The sequence below is a fragment of the Nelumbo nucifera genome, chromosome 3, assembly GCF_055504915.1.
Source record: "Nelumbo nucifera cultivar China Antique chromosome 3, China Antique-T2T, whole genome shotgun sequence".
Classification (NCBI taxonomy): Eukaryota; Viridiplantae; Streptophyta; class Magnoliopsida; order Proteales; family Nelumbonaceae; genus Nelumbo; species Nelumbo nucifera.
The window spans coordinates 99,378,402-99,405,790 of record NC_142651.1 but is presented as its reverse complement, the minus strand read 5'-3'; the positions used below and the strand labels follow the sequence as shown (position 1 = coordinate 99,405,790).

The 27,389-nt window shown below is 39.4% G+C and overlaps 2 protein-coding genes and 1 pseudogene across 11 annotated transcripts in view; 2 read left to right on the top strand and 1 right to left on the bottom strand.

Moving 5' to 3' along the window:
* Positions 1-407: 407 nt before the first annotated feature.
* LOC104588938 (uncharacterized) lies at positions 408-7,918 on the top strand. Of its 6 annotated transcripts, none has more exons than XM_088902078.1 (3): positions 408-877; positions 1,386-1,676; positions 7,822-7,918. In XM_088902078.1, the coding sequence occupies exons 1-3, from the start codon at positions 525-527 to the stop codon at positions 7,901-7,903; spliced, it is 726 nt and encodes a 241-aa protein (XP_088758204.1). In that variant the 5' UTR covers positions 408-524; the 3' UTR covers positions 7,904-7,918. The 6 variants fall into 6 exon arrangements, with proteins under 6 accessions (XP_088758204.1, XP_088758203.1, XP_088758202.1 ...); XM_088902077.1 differs by lacking the exon at positions 7,822-7,918 and adding an exon at positions 4,046-4,292; XM_088902076.1 differs by lacking the exon at positions 7,822-7,918 and adding an exon at positions 4,035-4,292.
* Positions 4,988-6,750, bottom strand: LOC148801768 (protein ZW2-like; annotated as a pseudogene).
* A 7,244-nt stretch (positions 7,919-15,162) lies between the features above and the next one.
* The window catches only part of LOC104588937 (ARM repeat superfamily protein), a 51,330-nt gene continuing 39,103 nt past the window's right edge, over positions 15,163-27,389 (top strand). For all 5 annotated transcript variants that reach the window (XR_733876.3, XR_733875.3, XR_016084190.1 and 2 more), the window contains exon 1: positions 15,163-15,544. Coding sequence is in view for 2 of the 5 variants with exons in the window: in XM_010247069.3 (XP_010245371.1) it covers positions 15,437-15,544 (108 nt within the window). In the remaining 3 variants the exon portion in view is untranslated. The remainder of the gene's footprint in view (positions 15,545-27,389) is intronic.

Here is a 27,389-nt window from a genome sequence, read left to right as displayed (position 1 = left end):
GCCATGTATGAGATATACGGCATCAGATGATGTTGATAGATTGGTGGAATGCATATTATTGACAAGTGATTCAAACTCGTTGAGGGAGCATCTTTAACTTGTATATATTATTTATGAGGAGATGTTCCCAATAAATGATAAGATGTAGGTGAGGAGTAGATATCAATTTGAGGTGAAGCCAAAATGTAGAGATTGATCTAAAGAATTGGAATCTGTTCCTCACATACCGTATTTCACACCAACATCACAAGCACATCTTACCGTGTATTGCGAACATCTCCCATCAATAATAAGATAGAATTACGAGAGATGTTTCCGATAGATGGTTGGATGTGCCTGTGAGGTGGAATGAGGTGCGGCTCTGATCTGGGGCCACACTCTTCTTCAAAATGACCAAAATTTCCTCATCAATCCTCCTTCTGAGTTCTGACTTCTGAGTGCCAAGCTGCCAATTTCCAAACCCGTGCTCCGTTTGGGATCAAAAGAGAACTCAAATTTCAGGAAAAGAAAACAGCAAATCAGCAATGGCTCCGTCGAAGGGTGTGGTTGTTACAGTTCCAGTTCTAGCACTATCAGTTGCAGCAACAGCCATTCTCCTCTTCTTCCTCATTCCTTTCCTCTCCTCCTGCCCCGCCGCTCCTTCCACGATCTCCGCCACTCCCTCCACCACTCCCTCCACCACCACCACCACAATCACTTCCACCGCTGACAGCCGTCAAGCCTTCGACCGATCTAACTATCAAATCTCTGCAACAAAAGAAGACATTGCTTGGGTGAAAGATCAGATCCAACAGAACAAACTTGCAATGCAACCAAATGTTCTCCGCAAGGGCATCAACCCTCGCACTCGTGCCCAACAGCTCCAAGATTTAATTCAGTACTCTCTCTCTCTCTCTCTAGCTGCTTATATTTCAAATTAATTATTTTACATTTCTTAGTGAAGAACAAATCGGAAACGAATCTGTGACCTGACCTCAAGGTTGTAGTAATAAATTGACGTTTAAATTGAACTATCATCTCGACCCCCAAACGGAGTAAACAAAATGAGGGTATTTTCTCAATTTGTGCATAAGATCTTAAACTTATAATCCTTTTCTAAATTGCATTGAAATTTGGTTTTTCGCAATTCTTGATTGAGATCTAGGAATTATATATTCAGTTTTCGAATTTAAGGAAGTTTTATGTAGTACCAATTTTTTCGTTATTTTAGGAGACGCTCTTATTAGTTTAGTACTTTTTTTTCAACGGTTTGCTTGAGGTTTATGCTTAATTAATTTTCCAGATACTGAAAATCAAGAGCTTTAGTTAATTTAAGTTTTTCTTTCGTTTATTTGTTTCTCCCCCTGTAGTTGTTGAGACCTGGGGTTAACTTTGCCATTGTTCAGATACAAGGGCATATCCCACTATGAGGGAGAGGAAGCTAACAACCACACTACCCTGCCTTGCCCCGGGGAATTGCTCGTAGAGGAACACCACAGCAACTATGGGGAACCCTGGGCTGGAGGTCGCGATGTGTTTGAGTTCCTCGCAGAGTCCATTAAGCTCAGGCTTGATGCCCGGGTGCTTGAGATTGGATGTGGCACTCTTCGTGTTGGATTGCATTTTATTCGATACCTGATTCCGGAGCATTACCATTGTCTAGAAAGGGATGAGCTTTCTTTGATGTCTGCATACAGGTACGAGCTTCCATCTCAGGGTTTATTGCATAAGCGTCCTTTAATTGTGAGAGGCGAGGACATGGATTTCAGTAGGTTTGGATCTGGTATTCAGTATGATCTTATATATGCTAGTGCTGTTTTTCTTCATATGCCCGACAAGCTGGTTTGGGTAGGACTAGAGAGGTTAGCTACCAGGTTGAAACCTTTTGATGGACGGATTTTTGTCTCTCATAATATAAAATTCTGTTCACGGTTGGGTGGAGAGGAATGTACAAAGCGGTTAACAAGTCTAGGACTCGAGTATATGGGTAAACACTTCCATGATAGTCTGCTCTTCAACCATTATGAGATTTGGTTTGAGTTCAGGCGGTCCAGGGCTTAGGGTTATCTCAGATTGTTCCTCATGGGTTCAGAGGATTGTGATTTGTTTGAGAGGAAGGCAGCTGAAAGCAGCTTCAGTATTCTTGTTCTTGCATCATGACATTCTTGGAAGCTGAACTTTGAATTCTTGGTTGACATTTTTATATGAAGCAAGAGGTCTGAATATTTGGATGTGATGGATAATTCAGCCAGAAGTTTGAACCATGTTGTTCTGGGATTTTTCATCTATAACTTCGGTTTTAGGTGCTTACTATGGCATTGATAGGTGAAGGATCTTTGGCATTTGTTGACTGTCACATGTGGGGACTACTTGTTACAATCAGAAGCATTGGTTGTGGTATTTCAATCTTTTTTATTGATGAATACTACAATGAAACCACTTTAAGAGATGTGCAAATAATAGAGAAGTAGCCCCACAAACTTGGAGGAATGTGAATTGATCTGTTGTAATTATCTTTTAATTAACTTTGTTGTTGGCACATCAGAATAGGTGAACAATTTGACTTCTCAATTCATATATTCACTTGAAGTAGTTTAGAAATATGTGTGCAAGTCATTTATTTGATTAATTCTAGATGGGTGCATATATTTCAATGCAATTTATTTTTGTCATTTACCAAATAGAAAAGCAAAGGTTATTGTGCTTCTAAATATGGTTCCAAAACTCATTCATGTGACATCCTTCTTTACGAAATTTGTCAGCCCATCATGGCACCTTGCTATCGGTTCTGTTTTAAAAGCAATCAAGTGAAACCAGGTAGCAAATTACCTTCTATGGAGTTCTTTGTGGTAAGTTTGTGACAGGGGCTCAGACTTGACACTTTATGATCAAGTAATTAATGGACTTAAAAAATGTTTGTTGTTATCTCTTTAGATATTCTTTTTTTCATTGCAAAAAATCAAATAGTATAACTAATGCTAAACCCAGTTTTTATACAAACTATACAATAATAGCTCAGGCCAAACTAACTTGATTAACCATAGTTGTCAAAGAATCTAGGTGATTCTGGGTGACACTGGGGGTGCCCAATCTCTTTGCCCTAGGCAATGACAGATGGTGAGAATTTTACAAAATAAAAAACTAACCTTTGGTTAGTTCACTAGTTTTATATACCATTCAGGTTGTATATTAATTGAAAAGAATTAAATTTCTTTATTTAGAACATTAAATTTCCTCTAAAAATATGCCCAATCATCATATCTAAACTAAAAGATAGAAAACATTTTAAATAAAGTATTTCAGTATTTTCAAAAATAATTACCTTTACATGGTAAAAATTCAAGATGGAAGGTAAAAGAGAAAAAAGAATAATTAGCTTCTATTTTGTTTTGTATGTGTGTGTGTGTGAGAGAGAGAGAGTAGTAAAACTTAACAACAAAATAATATATATATATATATATTTATTTATTTTTATATATAGACATACACATTAGTAAAATGTAGCAATATGAATGATATTATAATAAGGCAGTGTGCCCACTTGTTGCTTAAGCAGGTGCCTTATTGCTTGGTCTGCCCAGCCAAGGCTACCTAGTCACCTAGACAATGGCTTGACAACTATTTGTTTAACTATACCCAAAAAAGAAATTTACAAAAAACCCCCTGCTGTTTTAAATTGAAAGATTTGCTCTCTAAAATTTCAGACATCCAGTTGAGATAACTAGGTCTTAGGGTACTATTGTGGTGCCCTAAAGAAACAATTGCTGTTTGGGCCCCACCAACCAAGTTTCCTCCAAATCTGGTCTTCTCTCCCCCAAGGTTTCTTCTACCCTCTTTTCTGAATTTCCATTAATAGGTATGTTGTACAATAAGAATAAGGTTTTGGTCCCAGGCTCCCAGTTATCTGGGCCCTGGAAGGGGTTACGGTCCTAACATTTGGGTGGTATTTCATTCAATGCATACTATCTCTTAAGGTGCATATCTGGGTTACTTTTTTAGTGGTTATCCGTGTTTTTATTTTTTATTTTTTTGAGAACTTCTGACATATATTTCAGCAATTATAAAGGATGGACGACATGCATGGATATTCTATTGCCTGTTTGGAGTTCGTGTGCATGCGTGAGAGAAGAATCTATGTACTGTGCTTTTATCAGTAACAGTAAATGATTTTGTTTTATTGATTAAAAGTGAGCTAATGTACATATGAATGGCTGGATGGTCAGCCTCATAACCATACATGATGATTGTGACATCAATTACCAAGTCCCTTCTTGTTCAATTACTTCCCAACACGGCAACACATTGAGTTCCTTGCCGTCCCCTGTTTTGCCAACCTGTCCACTAGCCCATTATCAGTCATAGGTGTACTGAACCCCATTACTGGTTGAGATCTTGGTTAATGCTCAGTTGTAGTTGGATGATCCCAAGTCCTAACCATCCAATCAATTTCTTTGTTTTCTTTTGAACAAAGTAAGAAGGATCAATTCAAGTGGTCAGATGGGGTATAATCACCTGAGGCGTTTAATTTTGGCCTAAAATCTTTTCAATGGGATCCATTGGTTAGTAGCCTTCTGTTTGCTGCCTGTGGGTCAGATGTTCATTATTGCCAGATAGAAATTCCCATAATTGATCATGGTAATATCCAGACACATGTCCTTTTTTGGTTCATGACAATCTCCATTTTAATGCACTGTTTTTGTTAATGAATCCCCTACTGCTTATTGTCTTGAATTCCTGTCCAGTTCCTTTGTCTTGCTTTTTTTATTTTTTTTCTCAGCAATAGCAATCAAAAGCTTATTAATGAAGCGTAGGATCTATAGTCCAAGTGTCTAGAATGAAGGGAACCAGTGCAATCAATTCATGGTTGACATTCAAAAAGGCAACAAATACATCACAGTTTTATATTTTCAGTTTTTCACTCATCCAAGTGTCTAGAATGAAGGGAACCAGTGTAATCAATTCATGGTTGACATTCAAAAAGGCAACAAATACATCACAGTTTTATATTTTCAGTTTTTCACATTCAAAAAGGCCTCGCCTTGGCGCCTTGAAAACTATGCTCTCAAAGATATAGCTTTAGCTGCTGGACTCGAGTAGCTAAGCATGATGTTTCTGTATGATCTTTTGAAATTTCCACCTACCCCTTAAAGTAAGGGGGTTGTGTTTTATTTTTTTAAGGGTTTCTTGCCGATAAGGGCAACTTTTTTGAAAAGCGGTGGCAAACCTTCCCCACCTCCGATCTCCCCCACCTCTCTCCTTCTTCTTCTCTGCATCTGAGTTCTTCCAAACTTAGAGCAGAGCATAGTTTCCCTCTCATCTCACCATTCTGCTCTGAGTTTGGAACAACTCAGATGTGAAGAAGAGAGAGAGAGAGAGGGTATTAGTGGTTTCTACTTACCCTCTTGCTCGGCGTCTCTTTGAAAACCCAACCTTCGAATCCTGAGCTGAAGCTGCACTGCGGCTGCTAAGAAGCTCACAGTCTGAACAGGTCTTAGTAACTGAATCATTTTGGTTGCAGTGTTTGCTCGTAGCATGTCTGGACTCCCCAGCAAAATCTTGAAGTCAGTCCCCTCCTCCCCGTTCACCGCCCTTCCTCCCCGCCTCAGAAGTTCAGACAGGGGTGGCGCCACCATGCTCTCCTGTAGCCTCGCCAGTTCCTCCTCCGGTTGCCTCCTCCACACTTGTCTCAGCCCTCAGCGTTTCCATCCTCTGCACTTGGTCCTGTGACAGGTCCCCAATGGAATTGGCAACGAGCCGGAACACCAGTCCGGGTCTGAATCCGCCAATCCAGAACAAGGCCCGCTCTAAGGAGCTGAACCCGGGGGCGGCAGTACGAGGTACACGTCCCTGTGAGCCGCTCTGGATTTCTCCTCCAAGTGCTGTTGGTAGTGTGTCAGGACCCGTGCGATGAGATCTCTAAGGTCCTGCTCGCGTGAATCGTTCGAAGGAGGAAGGAGGTGAATAGAATTTTTGCCCTCATTTGATATTTTTTCAAAAAAAGTAACCTATTCTAGAAATTATATTAAAAATTTTATTTTTATTGATATTAGGGGCCAAAAGTTGCCGTTATCGGCAAGAACCCCTTTTTTTTAAAGATAAGTAAAAGGAAAATTCATAAATTCATTAGGCTCAGTTTGGAAGGAGTACAAATGCAAATATGTAGAGTGCAAAACCTTATATTTTGTATTATTTTATATGTATTTGCACTGTACATATTTGCATTTGTACTTTCCAAACTTAGGCTCAGTTTGGGTAGAGACATTATAAAATGGTTAGGGGAGAAGGACAATGGCCCTTGGAGACTGGTAAACTATCTGGACAAGGTAAGTGACATTATGGCCTAGATGACTGTAAATGGATCCCTAGGAAACTTAATTCTTTGGCAGGGTCCATAGAGATCCTTTGTTTAGTGATTTTTCTCTGCCCTTGTAGTCTCTTAGGAGAGTCCTTGTTTGCAGTTGTACATCTTCTCATGTACCTTGTTTCTTTTCTCTTTAAATGGAATTTGTTACTTTCTTTAAAAAAATGCAATGAGGTTATACAATGTTTTGCACTGAACATATTTGTATTCGCACTCTTGAGCATTAATCTTTAAGAAAGAAGGTACAATCAAGAAGAGGTGACGAGTAATCACCAAACAAAAGCAAGGCATCACCCATCAAAGTGTATTTTTATCCCTTCAATCTCTTATGCTGTCCAAGCTTGAATAACCTGCTTCTTTCTAGGGTCAAATCCTGCTTGGAAGAGCAGTCCTCTCAAAATAGAGTCCATTGTGATCCCCTTAAGTTCCTCCTTGTTAGATCCGATGTGCTAGTCTCATCATAATGAGTTGTCCTGTTACTTTTTATTTTTGCAGATCTTGGCATTCCTTTCACACCAAAAACTCTAAAGCACTACTCGGTATTCTCCATTCCTATCTGATCCACCATGGTTCTGATGATCATTAACACTTTTATCATATCGTCTGATTCCTCTTTTATTACTAACATCATTCTTTCAATTTCATTCTCCTGAAATCCAAAGTCTGTTCAAACCTTAAGGTATATGAATATTGTCAGTCTTTCTGCCTTTAGACCGAATCTTCAACCGAACACACCGACTTTTTAGGCAGCTGTTTATTTTGTTTGATTCTGATCAGAGTCTCTCTTGTCTGTCGATCATAGAAGACAAGTGTTCTATGGTTGCGAACATACACCCATTAATACTGTAACGAGAGACTATTTTCCTTGCGTCTGTTATGGTGAAAGCTAAGATTTTGTATCTACGGGACTGAGACTCATAATTTCAAGGATGGTAACATCTCATTAAACTTTTCAGCACACATCCAATCAAAACAGAATATATTTATGTAGTATTGTTATTTGTTAATGTGTTTTCTGCAATATATTGTTAACTCTTAATCCTACAATTGCGTTGCTTTCACCTGTATTACTGTATACACTGATATTCTTCAAGGCTGTGTTTGGTTCCAGAGCAATTTTATTTGCATTAGTAGAAATGCATGGGGTGCAAATGAAAATAATAAAAATTCTGGTTTAATTTTGGGGCTGTTTGGCATGTTTTTCTAAATAGATCTTTCAACAGCTCAGAAGACAATAAGATGCATTGAGCATTTGGGGTTTTGTTTTTAAAGACCAATACTCTCTGGTTTGCATTGTGGTCTACTGGGCTGTTAAAACAGTTGGGAAGGCTATTTTCAGCGTGGAAAGACCAAAAGCTTCATTTAAAGTTTCTCGATTTTCAGATTTTTTGGTCTTTTTTGTATGCTCATCTTCTACTCTTTCAGTCTGTACAATACCAAATGGAAAAAGACCATTTTTTGGTCTTTTGAGCTTCCTGCAGATTGAAAAACACTCCAAAAGATGCTCCAAACATCACTCCAAGTCTTATTTTACTTTATTTGTACTCCAATCAAACAAAATGAGGTAAAATTTGAAACAAAAATAAATCAAAATTTGTATCAAAATCATTTGCACTACTATAGTTTTATTTTATCAGTGTAAATAAAATTGCACTGCAATCAAACACAGCTTAAGAGAAAAATGAATAATTAATATAATTATAAAAAACAGAAACAAATATAAAACCTAAATAGGACAAACTTATTATCACACAGCTCTTCTCTTCTGTGGAGTGTTGACGTTGGCCGCACTGGACATTAGTGCATTTTGTTGCAAATGTTCAATATGAAAGTTCTGTAATACGATTTTTCTCCTGATTCTCTCTTATTTTCTATCAAACCAAATACGGTATAAGTGAGATGATCTAACACAGTGTAAGGCTTGGGTTTTCTCTATGCTTTTCTATGTATGGCTTGTTGTTGTAGCTTAGATAATTCATCGTCAATTAATCATTGCTATATCATTGCAACTGAGCTTTCTCCCGTGCTCAGGATCTGAATCTTTTTCATCAGCAGTTTGGTCTATAGTTGGGCTTTTATCTTTTTTTTTTATATATATATTCTGGCTGATTATAATATCTGAAATGGACCGTCCTCTCAGTCCTTTGCATTTGTGCATTGGAAATATCTCATCAAATATGTTCCCAATGCACAGCTGCAAAGGACATTCTTGTGCGGGAGTATCGGATTCAGTCCTCACAATATCGTTTTTACACTGTGCTCACAGCTTTTTGTAGTCATGCATCGGGAAGATTACCATATTTGTATGTTTTTATACATGGGGAGATATTCCTAAGAGTGTATTTCTTAAACTATTCTTCTGGTTTAGCTAATTGACTAAGTATTACCCTTATTGTTTGAAAATTGATTGATGCTATCCATATTGTTTCTGACAATTGACTAATATTTCCTTTACCGTTAGCATCTGTTATTATTCTGTCAAAACCCATGTACATGTGAGACCACGTGGTGTTTAAATTTTTTTTAAAACCCAAAATTATCCTTCTTTCATCCTGAATTCATTTTCGAGAGAACAAAAAAAAATACTATTCATCGTCTCTTCCAATTCTCGATACAGCGGCGGCAAATTGGCATTGACCCTCTCCACCTTCCACCTTTGACCAGGTCCCTTCCCCGGTCTCTCTCTTCCCCCCTCTTCTTCTCTCTCTCTCTTCCCCCCTCTTCTTCTCTTTCTCCTTCTTCATCTTGTTCTCCTTCCTTCATCTTCATCTTCATCTCTATTCATTGTCTTCTTGGCAGTGAACAGAGAATTACCACTGATGAAACCCTATTGATAGACTGAATCTGTACAGTTCAGCAACCAGGGTGCTTCTATTCTGTTCATCGTTGCTTGTGTTTTTCGTCCTCCCAAAAACCTAGTTTTCTTCCTCCAATCTCCGCCAAATCTAGCAAAGATTTCTCTATCTTTACTGGCACCCCTTGCACAGCGAATCCCGCGGCTTTGGTCATTCTAAATACCAACATATGTGCGGCCACAAGCCATCCGATGACGAACATTGCCGCAACCAATTGCTTCGGTAACTATACCCCTCCTTCCTCACTGTAGAATGCACCCCTCGAGTTCTTCACCAGTAAGATGAGCTGGTGAAGAGAGAACGACCACGTGCGTGTGGAATACCCCGAATGTATCATCCACTTTATTGACCAAAGTAACAGATTAAAACGACACTGACATGTTAATCTCTGCACTCCACTATGCACTACCTATATTTTTCAATGAATTAAATGCTAGCTAGCTCACCTTCTATAGGAACGAAGACTTGTTGTAGAGGATCATCATGGTGAACCATGGTCTTTCTGTTAACAGACGCTAATAGTAAGGGAAGCATTAGTCAATTGTCAGAAATAGTAGGGGTAGCGTTAGTCAATGTTCAAACTATAAGGGTATACTTAGTCAATTATCTAAACCATAAGGGTAGTTTAAGAATACCCTATTCCTAATGCACAACTACATGTGGTTGGGAGCACGTTGTGACAATGATTTTGTGAGGACTAAATCTGATTTCCCCGTGAAGACCAAATTAGATTCTCGTAATCTTATATTCTTAGAATGAGCATTTTTAATGAAATCTGCCTGTAAGTACATATAATTCGTCATCATCGAAACTGTAATGAAAGCCTTAAGCAAAGACTACATAAAGAAATCTCAGTCGAAAAAGATAGAGCAATTAGAGTAAACAAGGCGATGAGAAATGCCTGAAGTGCCAAAGCAACTGAGACAATGTGCTATCTAAGTATATAAGCCACCTACACTTGCGATGAGCATGAAATCCCTTCTAAGACTTGCGATGAGCACAATGTGCTATCTGAGACCAATGATGGGTATAAAATGATATCGCAACTCTATGACAAACTTAGTACACTACCAACATCTTGCAATGAACATAAAATAGTAACTCACGCTATGCTTAGACACGTGGCAAAACCTAAGTGGAGTTCGCTTAATAGCTGATGTAAGGATAAATATCCCCCTTCTTAATAGGGAAAGGTTTATCTCTTGGGATCTTCTCCTAATAGCCTTAGTATCCCATCTATAAAAATGAGAGCAACTCTCCCCCCCCTCGATGTAGACACAACCATATAACCCTAATCCTAGGGTTTCTTAGGGGATCTTGCCATCTTTTCCCCTCTCTTCCCTATCATTCTCTCTGGACCTTCGGAGGCTTGACCTATCAAAGTCCATGGTGATTACACTACCTTTTGTGGCTTGAAAAAAATGAGATTTAGAACCATCATATCTTATAGATGTTCATTAAAGAAAACCCCATATCTTGATAAATGGGGTGTTTGCATGTCCATGAAAATTTAAAAGAAAAACATGGGAACCAAATTAAATTAGGGAAATGTCTCTTGTTGGTTGTAACAGTTGGGATCGAATCGTTCCTGCACTTGGATTGGGGGGTGGTCTACCCCCATTGCGTAGCTCTTGAAACAATAATAATAATAATAATAATAATAATAATAATAATAATAATAATAATTAATTAAATAAATGAGATAACATGTTAATTTTCAAGGGGTCTAGTGGAAAGTATGGAACTTTGTTTTTGTTTTATTTTTTATATCTTTTTTCATTGATTGAAGACTTATCAGCATTTTTTTAAATAGTGTACGTTTTCAGCCTCTTCTGGGAAGGAAACCTAGTCGTGCATCTAGAAGTACAGAGAACTTCAATTATCAGGAGCACTAATTGAATCATCACTCGCATTAGGTATTGTGTTGCTCTTTCCCCTATTATTTAACTTACCTAAATTACCAATTGGTATCATCTTTGACTTGTTGTAGCAAAGACCTAGGATCAAATCCCATTGCCACAAGGGTTGGGGCTTAAATGGGATGGGGGATGTGTTACCCTTACACTATGTAACCCCATGAGAGCAAAAAAAAGGGTAAAAAACTTCAACATACCTTATTTCTGGTATTTAATACAACACACTAATAACTCTCAACAAAGGTGGTAATAGTGAGACTCAAATCCACGTCACCCCTGGGATTACCCCATTAATGCACCAATTGAGCCACCACTCAATTGGGACTTAAACATAACTTGAGTTTTCGTAAATTGATTTAAATGTACATTGAGTTTTTCAAATAGACTTAAATATACCTTGCGGGTTGACCCATTAGACTTAAACGTATCCTCCATCAATGAAATGTTACAAATGAACTCATTTAGAATTTTTTAAACCTTATTTTACCCTTTTAAAGAAGAAGAAGAAGAACCAAACTAAGTTGTCCATGGCTCTATTTTGACGTATGAGAGCGTTGAAATCACCTCTTTGGTTTTCTCTCATTCTCTTCTCTACCCAAAACTGAATTGGAGAGCTCCTATCTTTAAACTGCAAAACTGAAAACAAAAGAAGTTCCTTCTCTCTAGTCACAATTGCTCTCATTTGGTGGATAAAGATACTAGATATCCAATATAATTTTAGCTCATTTTTTAGGGAGATATAAGTTGGGAAAAAATTGGATGAGTTCTTGGATTTCCCCTAGTGGAATTTTGTAAATTTCCTTTTCCTTTATTGGATTTCATCTTAGTGGAGGTATATCCTTTTGTCAAATGTGGAGCTTGAATTCCTGTTAAATTCACTTAAGATAGCTTTCATATCACTTTCTTGTTGGTATGATATGGTTCCCTCAATTGAAAACAGATAGTGACATTTCCCGAACTACGGTGCTTGGAATTTTGTTTTGCTTCGTACTAATCTATTCACATATTCTTCTTACAACTTATGTTGCCATTTAACTTGTTGATTTGTACCAAAAAAAATCCAACTCTGCTATAATCTACACAAACTCTACTAAAGTTAAGTTGAAGAGATGCAATTTAACAAACAAAGAAGAGATGGCAAAAAAAGAGATTTACAGTAAATATTCCTCCCTCGTTCCTTTTGGCTCTTTCTAGGTATTTTTGTGTGAGCACAGCAGCCAAAGAAGTAAAGAAAGCATACAAGAATTAGACTTCATTTGGGGTCCCTTTGGAAATTCTTATACCTTGAGAAAGCTTGGCCATAAACCGAGAGAGAGAGAGAGAGATGATAATCCCACCACCCACAATGCCAACAACAAGAGCAAACACCTTCTATCTTGGCCATTGACATCCAAGTAATTTTCCACCATCCCTTTTTGCTGGTTCCTCAAGTAAGAGCCTATGTGTGTTTTTATTTCATTTATCATTGACACCGGAGAAAGTATTTATGGAAAAAAATTAATAATAAATAAAGTTTATTAATTTCTTTCCACACATACCAAATTACCAATCAATATATATATAATGCCACTTAAAAATTAATGAAAATCAATGCAAGTTATACAGGATATGCTTAGCCGAATGCAATAGTTGTTTAGTAACTGTCTAACTAATAATAATGCTCCACACCAGTTATAAAATACATGGGACCGTAACCATTCAATCTTTTCACTGTGAGCCCTATGTAATTTATCTCTGGTGTGGGGTGTTATCATTAATTCCATAACTTGCTACACAACTAATGTGTTCAGTTAATCCGAATTTGGGTTATACTAGTTTCTATTAAGAGAAGTAGGGTTGCTATTGGTTCAAATTAAATGGCAAATCTAATTTGATCTTATTCTATAGAGTTGGGTGGGTCATGTTTATTTGAGGTTAGGGTTCTCAGTTTTGATTAACCCAAGTAATCGGCTTCATTGGTACCCTTGCATATACAATGGGTATTCTTGTAATTTGGTATATGATTTCTAAGTTGATTTTTGTTTTGGTTTTTCTTCTTTCACCATGGCCTCATTTGTTTTTTGGGAAGTGGGACGGGTAAGTTGGTGAGTCCCATGGAAAAGATACGAACCCGTGTTTTTATTTTAGTATGAGATGGTTCTATGGAAAACAAAGATTCATAAGCGACTCATTTACTTGGACAAGTAAAACCCTCCTCAGACTTAGGGCTTGCTCGATTGATCTGAAGTTTGACATCTGAAAGTGCAATAATTACATTAAGAGGTGTATTAGTATCGGTGAACTTTTCTTTACTTTGAATTTTGAATGCATAAAATGTTGTTATGAATTCTGAATTATGAAATTTATCAAATATTCATTTTGACCTTATATATGAGAGTTTTTGTTTGTCTTACAAAAAAGTTGTATGATTGCACTTCAAGAAATAAGAGATGAATGAAAACGAACACCTATTTTTCTCTTAAAGTTAAAAGATTCCTCTTAAGATATAAGAATTAAGAGGGAACAAATAGATCCTTACATTGTGTTTGGTTTGAAGGAAAAAGTAGGAAAGGGAAAGGAAAGTTAGGAAAACTTTTACAAATCTTGTATGAGTTTTCCTATCTTTCCCTTCATTTTCCTACATTTTCCTTCAAACCAAACATAGCCTTAGATAAAATCAATTACCCATATGCACTAAAAATTGCTAATACATGATGAGTCCATATTGTCCCCTCAATAATGTCATGTTTTCGAATAAAATATTCATTGTACAACTTTACCTAAGGAATAAAACAACATTAGTAAGCAAGGGTGGAACTAGGGGTCGTAGAGGGGGCCATGCCCCCCTATGGCTTTAAAACCCCCACATTTTTACTTACATCTCACTTATATTTCAGCCCATCTATCCTTGTGTATTTACTTTTGGCTCCCAATCAATGTTTATTACTTTTTGGCGCCCCTCAAGAAAAATCTTGACTCCTCATTTGGGCCTCACGTGGAAATGCCATAAGGTGTGTTTGGTGAAAATCCGGAAAGCCAACCATCATATTTTGGACGTGAGAAATGCAACTAAAATGCAAAGCTACTCCAAGTAGCTTCACCGAAACATCGTGCTCACTATGGTTGTCAATGGGCTGGGTCTACCCAATGGACCTGAATTGACCAAATCGATTATAACAGGTCTGGTTCTAGTATTTTGTCCTGGTTAATAATTGGGTGGGCCGGTTATGGTTCTTGTTTGTCCAGAAACAATTCAAACATGAAAACAATTATTTTATTAAATATATAATATTTTATAACTTTTGTCATATATTATGTTTAGAATAGTATATTTGATAAACAATAAACAAGATATAATATTAGTTAAAAATGTTTAATTTATTAATATATAAATAATTTAATATTTCTATATCATTTTTATTATGGTTATATTATCAAAATTTAAAATTTAAGTTATAATTTAATTAAACAAAGATAATTTTCAATATAATCGATTATGAATGTGTGATTTTGTTCCAATTAATAATCAATTCAAAATTGGTTATTACCTAGACTCGACCCATTGATAGCCCTGATCACTCACCATGGGTCAATCAATGCAACTCGCCTCCAACGTGGAAACCATTCCAACCAGGCTTGTATGGAGGCCCCATTCGTTTATAATGGTGCAGTTTATTTGGGTAACTGCACTTATTCATGTTCTTTTGATTTTTATGATTCACAGGTAAATAATAAAATAACATTTCTATCTACAAAAAATAATTATTAAAATGGGTAAAATGGTTCAATCAGATTTTGTAAAAATTTCTTAAAGCTATGAAAGTTAGTTAGGCACCTGGGAGATGAATAAGTTTTATCCAAGAAAGTAAGAGTAATTTTACTGTGGGGCCCATTGTTAATGCAAAAAGAACATAGGAATACGCGAGGCATTGTTGTCCAACCTATCCAAAAAATAACCCGACGGACCACCCATCAAAAAAGGTGAAAAAAAAAATTCGGACAGGCATTTCAGGCCGGTCCGACCAACCCGGGTTGCCGTGTATACCACCCTCGTTACAGAGAGATCAGTGGCGAACTGCAGCATTATAATCATGTCTTCCCTTGTTCCCTCTCCATGGTGAAAAACGCTCCTGTGTTTTACAAAACCTCTCCGTTTGGATGTGCTAGCAATCTGTAATATGTAGATGCTCGAACCCCTGCATGTTATCTCCTCATCGCTCTTCATTTTCTTTTTTGGGCTCTATTCTATTTGGCCGCAGAGAATCCCACAGAGACTAGAGAGGTCACTTAATCACTTTCCCCTGCAACAGCACTCTAATCAGACCTTGTTCGACACTTGAACAGAAATGGACGAGAGCAGCATAGCGAGCAATGTTGCTCGAGCCATAGTTGCAGCCCTAGATTGGAGCTCTTCACCTGAAGCAAGAAAAGCTGCTGTCTCCTACTTGGAGTCTGTGAGTTCTTCAGCTGCTCTTCAATCTCTTTATCTCACCATCTCTTACTATGCATATGGAACCCGACTTCTCTAGATGTATGTTTGAGTTATTATAAGTAGGTTGTTTTTTATTTTTTTTTATGCGCGATTCTATTTTGTTAATCTTCAAAAATGGAATTGATACCCTAGCGATAGGTTTGAACTAATTAAGATTGTAGAATTTAGGGCAGATAATGAACATGCATGATTTTTGAGACTTTGTAGTAATGATTTTCATGCTGCGTTTGTTTGGGTTTAGAGGGGGGGGGGGGAAGCAAAGCTTTGTCTGCAAGAGGGGCAGAAATATAACCACAATGTTTTAAAGTGAAAAAATTACCGCCCGGTTTACGTTGCAATAAACGGAGCCTTGCTAGGTTTTGTTACTTCTGGGCTTACAGTTAGTAAAAGAAAGGATTCGCAGTTCCAGCTTTGAAAGTCCGTGCTTGAAACTAATATACTTGATAGTCGATACTGATACTGCAAATGTAGGGTTATTTGGTCATTGCATATTACAGCTGCGAATATTCTCATACATTGTCACATTGAGATGTTTGGGAAATAGGATTTAATTAAGGAGACAATGTGAAGTGGTTAGAAAAATTTAATCATAGACATTTGTTCAATGTTTTTCAAAACACAACCCCATCTCTCAATGATGAAAGAGATTAGTTGATAATTAAAATGATAACAAAAGATATAAGCAAAGACCAGGTCTTGTAAAAGGAGACCTGAATCTAAATCTTAGAGAGGCTTTAAAAAAAGAAAAGAAGGCTATGTATGCAAAATATCATTTAAGCTGGCATATCAATATCCTAATAGTGGTCCTCCTCGTACTCCTTTGGAAAGACTATCAACTAAAGAATTAGCTGATTTGGTCTGAATGATATGTTCACTGTGGTTTCCATGCTCTCACCTCCCTAATGTGATGTATGAGCTTCCAAGGCTTTGTTATGTCACATCACCTTGAACTAATAATAATAACATAAAAGTCTATCTCTGTTGCAATCTGCAAGATTGGCATTTTACTAGTACTAGTCCAGAACAGGAACTGGAAACTTGGTAGCAACTCAACACAACTCAAGTTAACAAAGTCTTGTCCCAACTATATGGGATAAGCTACATGAATCCTCTTCTACCATTTTGATGTGTTCAGTGCCATATCCATTGTCAAGTAATGGGCCCTAAATCATTATATGAAAAAATGTATTAGAATCCGAAATTTTTCTTTTGTGAGGTTTCACCAATATATATGTAATTAATCTTACCATGCTGTCTTTGTTAGTGGATGGATTTGTGGCATGAAGTATGTTATAAGCGAACTAATGCCCTACCCAATGGGTTTGGTTGTTCATTACGAAACACAAAGTTATGGTTAGTGCTGTTGGGTTCCAACTCCAAATAGCAGGTTTTGGGAGAAATGGAGCTCTAAATTAGGGGGTGGGATTGAATAGAAAGCAAGTGCAAGCCATTTGAAATGGTTCAGATCTTAGTAATTAGATCATGGTGTTGAGCAAAATTGGACCATTAAAGCAAAGCACACAGTCTGAAAAGCTTCACAATTTTGTACACATATATTGTTAATTTATCAATGAACGGACTTTTTAAAATCTTATGATTTGAGATACAATTGATTATTTGAACTCTGATATACAAGGGTTCTAATTTGAGTATTACTGTTAAATCATTTTTTGAAAGAATACAACAATTATTGTTTAAATGTTATGGCTTGATTCATGAATCTTATGATCTATCTTGTTGATGTGCTTCAATTCTGGTGAATGGAGTAGCCAGGGATTTTTTTTCCTGCTAAGAGGGGCCTTAGACAAAGAGATCCCCTATCCTCCTTTCTATTTACTCTGGTGGCTGATGTCTTGAGTGATTTGGTTAGAGGTTGGAGAGTTGGGGGGGGGGGGGGAGGATGTGGTGGTCACACACCTACGGTTTGCATATGACATTATTTTACTTTGTGAAGGAAAAACAGAAGAGCTTGTGAACCTAAGGAGGCCTGTGAATAAATTTGAGAGAATCTCCAACCTTAAAGTGAATTGGGGCAAGAGCTATGTGGCAAGAGTGAACCTAGAGAGTGAAGAGGTGAATATTTTAGTTAGGCTTTTGGGGTGTGAAGTGGGTGATTGGCCATTATAGTATTTGGGGCTACCTTTGGGAGGGAATCCAAACTCAAATAGCTTTTGGTATCCAGTGATTGAGAAATTTGCCAAATGACTGGTGGATTGGGAGAGAAATTACATTTCATTGGGAGGTAGGATAACTCTTATGAAGTCAATACTAGCCAATTTACTAGTGTACTTCCTTTCTACCTTCAAAATTCTAGTGAAAGTGGCAAGCCGGTTAGAGAAGATCATGAGGGACTTCTTTTGGGAACCAGGGGTCACTAAAAAAAATTAAAATTGAAAAATGATAACTCAAAGTCTCCATGATACTGGACTTGAACTGGCAAAGATCTAGAATCTGCTATGGAGTTTGCAGATCTTGCTGCCTGTGTAAATGAGGTGTTCAAGGCTTCAAGCCGGATGCTAAAGATCTAGCCTCTCTTATCTCATGCACCCAAGGTTGAACTGAGGGTCTCAGAATGATGGAAACATTGTGGAAAGCTGAACTAAGGGTTGAGACAAAGAGAATCATGTTCGATTTTGGAAGGGCTGGAGTTAGGAACCTGTTGAAAATCAGAGAAGAAAGGAGGGTGACGATCCTCCTGCCTGACGAAGCTGTGTTGTGGTTGAAAGGTTTTATTGATGGAGTAACCTACTCTATTAGGACAGTAGGTTGGTGAAATTCCGTAGAAGTGCAAAGGAAGAGATTTGAAGCTGAGCTGAGAAGGAATGAGAGAGGATGGTTCATTGCTATCACAGAATATTTTGACAGCAGGAGGCAGATGGTATGTCTTCTGGAAGGGAAGGAGGTACAGGGATGGCCGGTCTTTGCAGATAAATTACAACAATACCTTTTACATGTTGACAGCGTTTCAAACAAGGTACAAGACACAAACATAAAGGAGCCTAGTGAGCAAAATCATCCGAACCAGTTGGTAGTTGACACAAATGATGAGGAGCAGGAAGCTACAAAACAAAGCTCCTCCCTTTGTGGAGAAGCCACTGTTAGTTCGACGGGTGTAAAAAGGTTATTGCTTGAGGCTGAGAAAAGTATCTGGGAGAGGAGAATGGTGATAACAGTCAACAAAGAAGTGAAGGATTGGAGAAAGTTGCTGGACACAGTGGTGTGTAACTTAGAAAACGGAATCCGCTGTAGCATTAAAGCTGTTCTCAGACAGGAAAGCAGTCCTTGATGTTGGGGATGGAGAGTGCGGTTTCACAACGTTCGATTCTGTAGAGGGCTTGATCCAGCTTCAAAATTGGAAGCTGCTATGTAATGAAATGGAACACACCTCTGGAAGCTTCATGCTCAAGTTGATAGGACTTCCTTTTCATCTCTGGAACGAGTTGAACCTGGAGAACATAGTGAGGCTGTTGGGAGGGGCTCTGGAGGAGATTAATCTTCAAGACTTACACGCTGCCGAGATTAAGATTGCAGGGGTGAAACCAGAACTTCTGCCCAGATCAGTTGAAGTGTTATCCGATGGGTTCTGGTACCGTGTCTGGCTGATTTTAGTAGTCGATCAAGACTACAATCAGTCTTGAATTCAAAAGAAAAGAAAGAGGAAATTTCAGAAGAGAAGGAGAAGAGAGGGAGAAAAGAGAAGAAGCACACGAAGAGATTTTGAAAAGAGAGAGAGGGTTGATCAGTTGATCTGCCAACCCACTCTTAATATTTATATATGTTGACTAATTGTAAAAGGGCTGAATTGCCCTTATTGCTTACATGGCAAATAAACTAATAACAAAGCTGAAATAACAAGCTGTAATAACAAACTGAAATAACTACCAACTAACACTAACATAACTAACAAAAAATAAACTAACAAAAATATGCTGCCATACGAACACAGTGGGGACCACAGTAGTGGGGTCCACATCAGTGTTCTCTACACTCCCCCTCAAGTTGGGAATAGATATTTGTCATTCCCAACTTGCATAGGTCTGCCTCTAACTTCTTCCTTGGAACAGCCTTGGTGAGAAGATCTGCGAGCTGCATGCTGGAGGTGATATACGGGAGACACACTTCTTGAGACGAAACCCTTTCTCTGACAAAATGTCGATCGATTTCAATATGCTTAGTTCTGTCATGCTGTACCGGATTATGAGCTATATTAATAGCAGGCTGATTATCACAATACAACATTAAGGGCTTCTCATAAGCAATACCCAACTCCTCAAATAATGACTTCAGCCATAGGATTTCAGCCACACCATTAGCCATAGATCTATATTCAGCTTCTGCACTAGAATGAGAAACAACACTTTGTTTCTTACTCCTCCAAGAGACAAGGTTACCTCCTACAAAGGCACAAGATCCAGAGGTAGACCTCTATCTGTATCATCAACACTAGAATGAGAAACAACACTCTATCATCAACACTCCCAGCCCAATCAACATCTGTATAAACCTCTATCTTCATGTGATCAATATTCTTGAATAATATACCTCTACCTGGACATCTCTTCAAGTATGCTAATATCCTCTCAACTGCAAGGAGGTGAGTAGTTCTAGGAGAGTGCACATATTGACTGACAACGCTGACTGCATAACTGATGTCCGGTCGTGTGAGACAAAGATATAGGAGTTTTCCAACTAACCGTTGGAACATAGCTTTGTCTTCAAGTGGCTCTCCACCTTCTGCACTGATATCTGCAGGCTTAACACCCAACTTTCCAATTTCTTCCAATAGATCTAGAACATACTTCCTTTGAGAAATAAAAATCCCATGTTTAGATCTAGCTACTTCAATACCCAAGAAGTATCGTAGCTCTCCTAGATCTTTCACCTCAAACTCTTGATGAAGGAGTTGTTTAAGAGACTCAATCTCACTGTTATCATTCCCTATCACTACAATATCATCCACATATACAACAAGCAAAGTCAAGGAAGAGTCCACTCTTTTAATGAACAATGTATGGTCTGATTGGGCCTGTACATAACCGAATTTTTCAAGGGCTTGTCTGAATCTATCAAACCAAGCTCTGGGGGACTGCTTTAGTTCATACAAGGCTTTATTCAACAGGCAAACCTTCTTTCCTCTCTCTGCATCATAAAATCCAGGAGGTAACTGCATGTAGACTTCTTCCTGTAAGTCTCCATTGAGGAAGGCATTTTTAACATCCATTTGGAACAAGGGTCAAGAGTAACTGGCTGCAAGGGATTACAAACTCTAATAGTGGTCATCTTTGCTACAGGAGCAAAAGTCTCCAAGTAGTCTATACCATAAGTCTGAGTAAATTCCTTTGCAACTAACTAGGCTTTATACCTTTCAATGGAACCATCAGCATTATGTTTCACAATAAATACCCATTTACATCCAACCGGTTTCTTTCCTTTAGGCTGGTCAACTAGCTCCCAAGTATTATTCCTCAGAAGAGCATCCATTTCAACCTTCATTGCATCTTTCCACTCAGGAACTGACAAGGCTTCCTGCACTGTTCTGGGAATAGGAATATCAACAATGGATGTGAGAAAGGACTTGTAAGAGGGGGACAGGCGATCATAGGACAGGAACTGGGAAATGCAATGAGTTGTGGATGTGGTGCAACGTTGTTTGCCTTTATGGACTGCAATGGGGAGGTCAAGGTCATCCAAAGGAGGTAAAGTAGCAATAGTGGAAGGTATCTTAGTGGGACCTGAATCTGATAAAGGGACTGTGGTACCTGGATCTGGATCCGCAGAAGGAACTGGGACTGGCCTGGACTGCTGATGACCGAAATCAACCTGCCTCCACCGCCTGTGATAGACTCTCAAATCTTGACACCTCTGACAACTCTCAAGATGGCATGTGGATCATGGTTATTATGTTTCTGTTGAAGTTTGACCTGCCATAGAATTCTGTCTTGTTCGTTGACTGTAGAGTAAAGTAGACAGCAAGAAGTAGGAGAGGAAAGAAGAAAAGAGAGAAGAGAGAGAAGAGAGAAAGGCTGGTTCGAATTAGGGAAAAAAGTTAATCCCTTGATTCGGCCAGACCTGTTATTATATTATTAACTTATTGGAAAAGACTTGAGTGCCCTTCTTTAAGTAAGAGGCACTCGAACTAATATAACAGTACACATCAGCATTCTCAACAAGTACAAAGACTGAAATACCCCTTCACTAACACCACTAACACTCCCCCTCAAGCTGGTGAGTATATATCATATAATCCCAGCTTGTTACATATGTAGTCCACTCTCCCCCGACTCAAGCCTTTTGTAAACAAGTCTGCCCACTGGTTTCCCGTACTAACATATGTAGTTTCTATCACCCCATTCAGCACCTTCTCTCTCACAAAATGACAGTCAACTTCGATGTGCTTGGTTCTTTCATAAAACACTGGATTGGAAGAGATATGAACCGCTGCCTGATTGTCACAATAGAGCTTCATTGGAGTACTGATGTCATATCCTATCTCCTGTAGAAGGTTCCTCAGCCACACTAGTTCACAAGCAGTATGTGCCATGGCCCTATATTCTGCTTCTGCACTGCTTCTTGCCACAACTGTTTGCTTCTTACTTTTCCATGTTACCAGGTTACCCCCCAGAAAGGTGCAATAGCCTGTGGTAGATCGTCTATCAGACATAGAACCTGCCCAATCAGCATCGGTGTATCCTTCTACTACCAGTTTTCCACCACTTCTGTATAGCAAACCACGACCAGGAGCTCCTTTCAGATACCTCACAATCCTTAGCACTGCATTCCAATGTGGGACCAAAGGTTTCTGCATGAACTGACTCACCACACTAACCGCAAATGAAATATCTAGCCGAGTAATGGTTAGATAGTTTAGTTTGCCTACAAGTCGTCGGTATCTACCAGGCTCTTCAAACACTTCACCTATATCACTGCTCAGCCTCGTATTTGTTTCCATAGGTGTCTCAGCCGGTTTAGTACCCAACAATCCTGTTTCTTCCAGTAAATCAAGCACATATTTCCTCTGGCACAAATTAATGCCATGCTTAGATCTTGCTACCTCTATGCCCAAAAAGTATTTCAACTTGCCAAGGTCCTTTGTCTGAAAGTGTTCCTGTAGGAATGCCTTCAATCTGTCAATGCCCATTTTATCATTCCCAGTCACAACGATATCATCCACATACACCACCAATATTATTTTACCTGCCGAAGAGTCAAGACTGAAGACAGAGTGATCAACTTGGCACTGTTTCATACCAAACTTCTTGACCACCTCACTGAACCTACCAAACCATGCTCGAGGGGACTGTTTAAGTCCATAAATAGCCTTCTTAAGTCTGCATACCTTACCATCCTCCCCCTGAGCAACAAACCCGGGTGGTTGCTCCATGTAGACCTCCTCGAGCAAATCCCCATGCAAAAAGGCATTTTTGATATCGAGCTGATGGAGAGGCTAACCAGACATAGCTGCAAGAGAGATGACGACACGAACTGACCCTATCTTAGCAACCGGGGAGAACGTCTCCGTGTAGTCAGTGCCATAGGTTTGGGAGTACCCTTTGGCAACCAGCCGCGCCTTCAGGCGCTCAACACGACCATCTGGCATGTACTTAACACTATACACCCACTTACAACCGACAGCCTGCTTCCTAGGAGGAAGAGCGGTGAGATCCCAAGTGTGATTATGATGCAAAGCAGAGAGCTCTTCTTCCATAGCACGACACCACTCTGGAGAGGTAAGGGCTTCTTGGACATCCTTAGGAACAACCACGGAGGATAACAAAGATATGAACTGGCGATGGGAAGCGGAGAGATGGGTAAGTGAAACAAAATTGGAAATAGGGTGAAGGGTGCAAGTATGCTTACCTTTCCGTAAGGCAACAGGAAGATCTAGGTCGGAGGCTGGTGTCGGAGCTGGAGCTGGAGCTGGATCTGTCGACGGTGATGAAGCTGGAGGAGCTGCAGCCGGTACACGTGGGAGATGTGTATACACGTGACGGATGGGTGGACGGTCAACCAATGGTGGCACCGGAGGCAAGGACGTAGGCATGACTGGAACCAGAGGAGGTGGATCAGCCACAGGAAGAGGAAGAGGAGGTGGTGATGTGGGGGAAGCAGCAGCACCGGACCCCACGAAGAACGGAGTAGACTCGAAGAATGTAACATCAGCACATACCAAGGAACGACGAGAACTAGGATGATAACACTTGTACCCTTTCTGAGTTTGGGAATAACCAAGGAAGATACACTTCACGGAACGTGCATCTAACTTGTCAGTCCCGGGACTCAGATTATGAACGAAGTAGACACACCCAAATACCTGAGGAGAAAGCGGAAACGGAGACATGTTGGGGAATAAGACACTAAAAGGAGAACGACCATCAAGGATAGACGTGGGCATCCGATTAATTAAGAAACAAGAGGTGAGCATTGCATCGCTCCAAAAAGTTTTGGGAACATTCATGTGGTGCATGAGGGAGCGTGCCGTTTCTACAAGATGGCGGTTCTTTCTCTCAGCAACCCCATTTTGTTGCGGAGTATAGGTACATGAAGTTTGGTGTATAATGCCATGTTGATCCAAGTATTCTCGAAAAGATGAAGACAAGTATTCACGACCATTATCAGAACGGAAAATTTTGATGTGAACACCAAATTGATTGCGGATCTCAGCATGAAATTTCTAGAAGATGGAAAATAATTCACTTCTTTCTTTCATTAAATAGAGCCACGTCATTCTTGAACAGTCATCAACAAAAATAACAAAATATCGGTATCCATTATATGACATCACTTTATAAGGACCCCAAACATCTGAATGAATTAAAGAAAAAAGACTCGACACACGGTTATCGACCCTAGAACGAAAGGGAACACGATGGTGTTTCCCAAATTGACAAGACTCACAATCTAAAACAGAAAGTTGACTCAATGAAGGGACTAAGGACTGCAACACTTTCAGCGAAGGATGACCAAATCTACAGTGCCACTGGAGAGGAGAAATGGATGACTGAAGAGCCGTTGACACCACCATCAAGATAATATAGTCCACCGGCTTCATGCCCTCCACCAATCTTCATCCCCGTCTTGAGATCCTGAAAAACACACATAGAAGGGTAAGAAGTGATGGAGCACTTAAGGGACTTGGTCAGCTTACTAACAGACATAAGATTAAATGGAAGCTTAGGTACATATAAAACAGAGGATAGGGATACAGGGTCTAGGTCAACATTACCAACACCACAGATAGATGACGTGGAGCCATTAGCAAGGGTAACAGATTGTGATGTTGAGCAATGAGTGAGAGATGAAAACACACCTGGAGTTCCCGTCATGTGATCGGAGGCTCCAGAGTCAATAATCCAAGGGTTGGGTGTGGATGCCAAACAAGCCATACCTGAGTGTGCAAAGGAAGCTGTGTTCTGCTGCGACTTGGATTGAACAAACCTCTCATACTCATCACGAGGAACACTCACTATCTCCTTGCCTGGATCATCTGAGGGAGTAGAAGGCATCGGGTCAGCTGACCGTTTCTCCTATGTAGAGCTGAAACTGGTGTCACTAGTCATGGCATGGTTGGCCCACGTCGAGGGAGGACCATGCAAGTCATAGCAGTAGTTAATGGTATGTCCATCCAAACCACAGTGAGTACACTTCCGTGGACCCGAGCCACGTCCTCTACCACGAGCTCCCCCTGAATCTCTGCCTCCAGTACGACCACCACCACGGATATGTGTAGATCCACCACTACCACTCCTGCCAGGCTGGGTTCCTCGAGTCCCACTTCTGCCACCTCGGCCTCTTGACACTGCAAATGCTGATTTATCGGAGACATTAGAGTCCATAGATCCAATGGAAGCCCTCCGAAGACGAGCAAACACCTCCTCTAAAGATGGAAGAGCAGATCCCCCTAGTATCTGGGCTCGTACAGGTTCATACTCAGACTTCAGCCCCACCAGAAACCGTGTCACATCAAGCTGCTCTCGCTGTTGCTGTTGAACTTTGACATCTGAAGTGAGAGGATGATAGACATTTAACTCATTACGGATATTCCTCACATTGGCATAGTACTCCTCAAGGCTCTGATTTCCCTGTTGCAGATTGAAGTATTCCTGATACAGTTGATATACCCTAGTGGTATTATCCTGACCTGAATACAGTTTCTTAGCATGATCCCACACCTCTTTGGCTGTGTCAAGAAACATGAAGTTCACACTGATTTTGGGTTCCATACTGTTCCACAACCATGTAATGATCTGTGCATCTTCCTGTTCCCAGTCTTCATACTCCTGAGAATTAGCGGGGGGTTTCTCCTCTCTTATATGCTTCACTTTCTTCTTCGCCTTCAGAAAAACCTCTACAGACTTGGCCCAAGGGACATAATCCATTCAGTTTAATGGAGGTCATTTGGACATTCAGGTAGTCAGTAGATATCATGACACTAGGTTTACTATCACTGTTATCTGCCATTGCCGAACTCCCTTAATTCTGAGCACTGAATTAGGAGCACTACACACTGCACACTACACACAGACACTTCACCGAAATCTGCACACTGATTTCAACAGCTGAGAACTGCAACACCACAAACCCTACTCACCGAAATCTGTACATTGATTTCGGCAGTATTAAATGCTGAAAACTACAACACCACAACCCCTACTCACCGAGGTCTACACACTGATTTCAGCGATATCAAAAGCTGAAAACCACACTTGTAACACCACCAACATTAATCCACAACTATAGGAAGCTTCACCATTCAGTAGACACTATTGCCATTCGAATCACACACAAACCAGAATAAACCCTAGCATACTGCAATCTGAAAACCCATCATGCGAACTGTACTACACCTCTCATGTATTCCAAAAAAAAAAAATATATAAAAAAAACTTTACCTCATCGCCTGAAGGCCAACCATACGAAAGGCTGAGACACCACTGCACCACACGTACCAGCCCTAACTAGGGCTTAGAAACCACAGCAACCAATCACCAACGACACAATCGGAGGCATAGAGACCTCCTAGGGAAGAGGGCGATCACTCCTTTTCAGCCCTTTTCCCAGTCTCCAACTCACAACTGAGAACCCCAAGTGAAACCCTAATTCAAATGCGCAGAAGGCAGAATTCTAGCAAGTCTGATTTGGTGAACCTAGCTCTGATACCATGTTGAAGTTTGACCTGCCATAGAATTCTGTCTTGTTCGTTGACTGTAGAGTAAAGTAGACAGCAAGAAGTAGGAGAGGAAAGAAGAAAAGAGAGAAGAGAGAGAAGAGAGAAAGGCTGGTTCGAATTAGGGAAAAAAGTTAATCCCTTGATTCGGCCAGACCTGTTATTATATTATTAACTTATTGGAAAAGACTTGAGTGCCCTTCTTTAAGTAAGAGGCACTCGAACTAATATAACAGTACACATCAGCATTCTCAACAAGTACAAAGACTGAAATACCCCTTCACTAACACCACTAACAGTTTCTTTACTGTTAGTTTAGCTATTGGTGTATCTGGATTTGGAGTTTTGGATTGTGTAGCTCTTGGTTCTTGTTGGACTTGTTCTGTAGCTCATTGTGATATCTTATTGCCTTATTGTGGAGGCATTAAGTTAGTATATTAGTTTATGCTCTTCCTTATGTTAAGTCATATGCCATTGACTTTATTCCCTTAGAATCCACTTGCACTCACAAAGTGAGCAAATAAATGAACCTTGACTAATGCCTCTACTCCATCTAATGCAAGCTGTTGAAGTTCATATTTTGCAGAGTTGAGTGTAATTTCTGTCAATTTATTTGAATAATAATTCTTTCTGAGTATTTCAT

Coding starts and splice junctions, on each gene's coding strand:
- LOC104588938 (XM_010247074.3), top strand. CDS start 525: ATGGCTCCGTCGAAGGGTGTGGTTGTTACAGTTCCAGTTCTAGCACTA. Junction 878..1,385: donor CAGCTCCAAGATTTAATTCA/GTACTCTCTCTC, acceptor GCCATTGTTCAG/ATACAAGGGCATATCCCACT.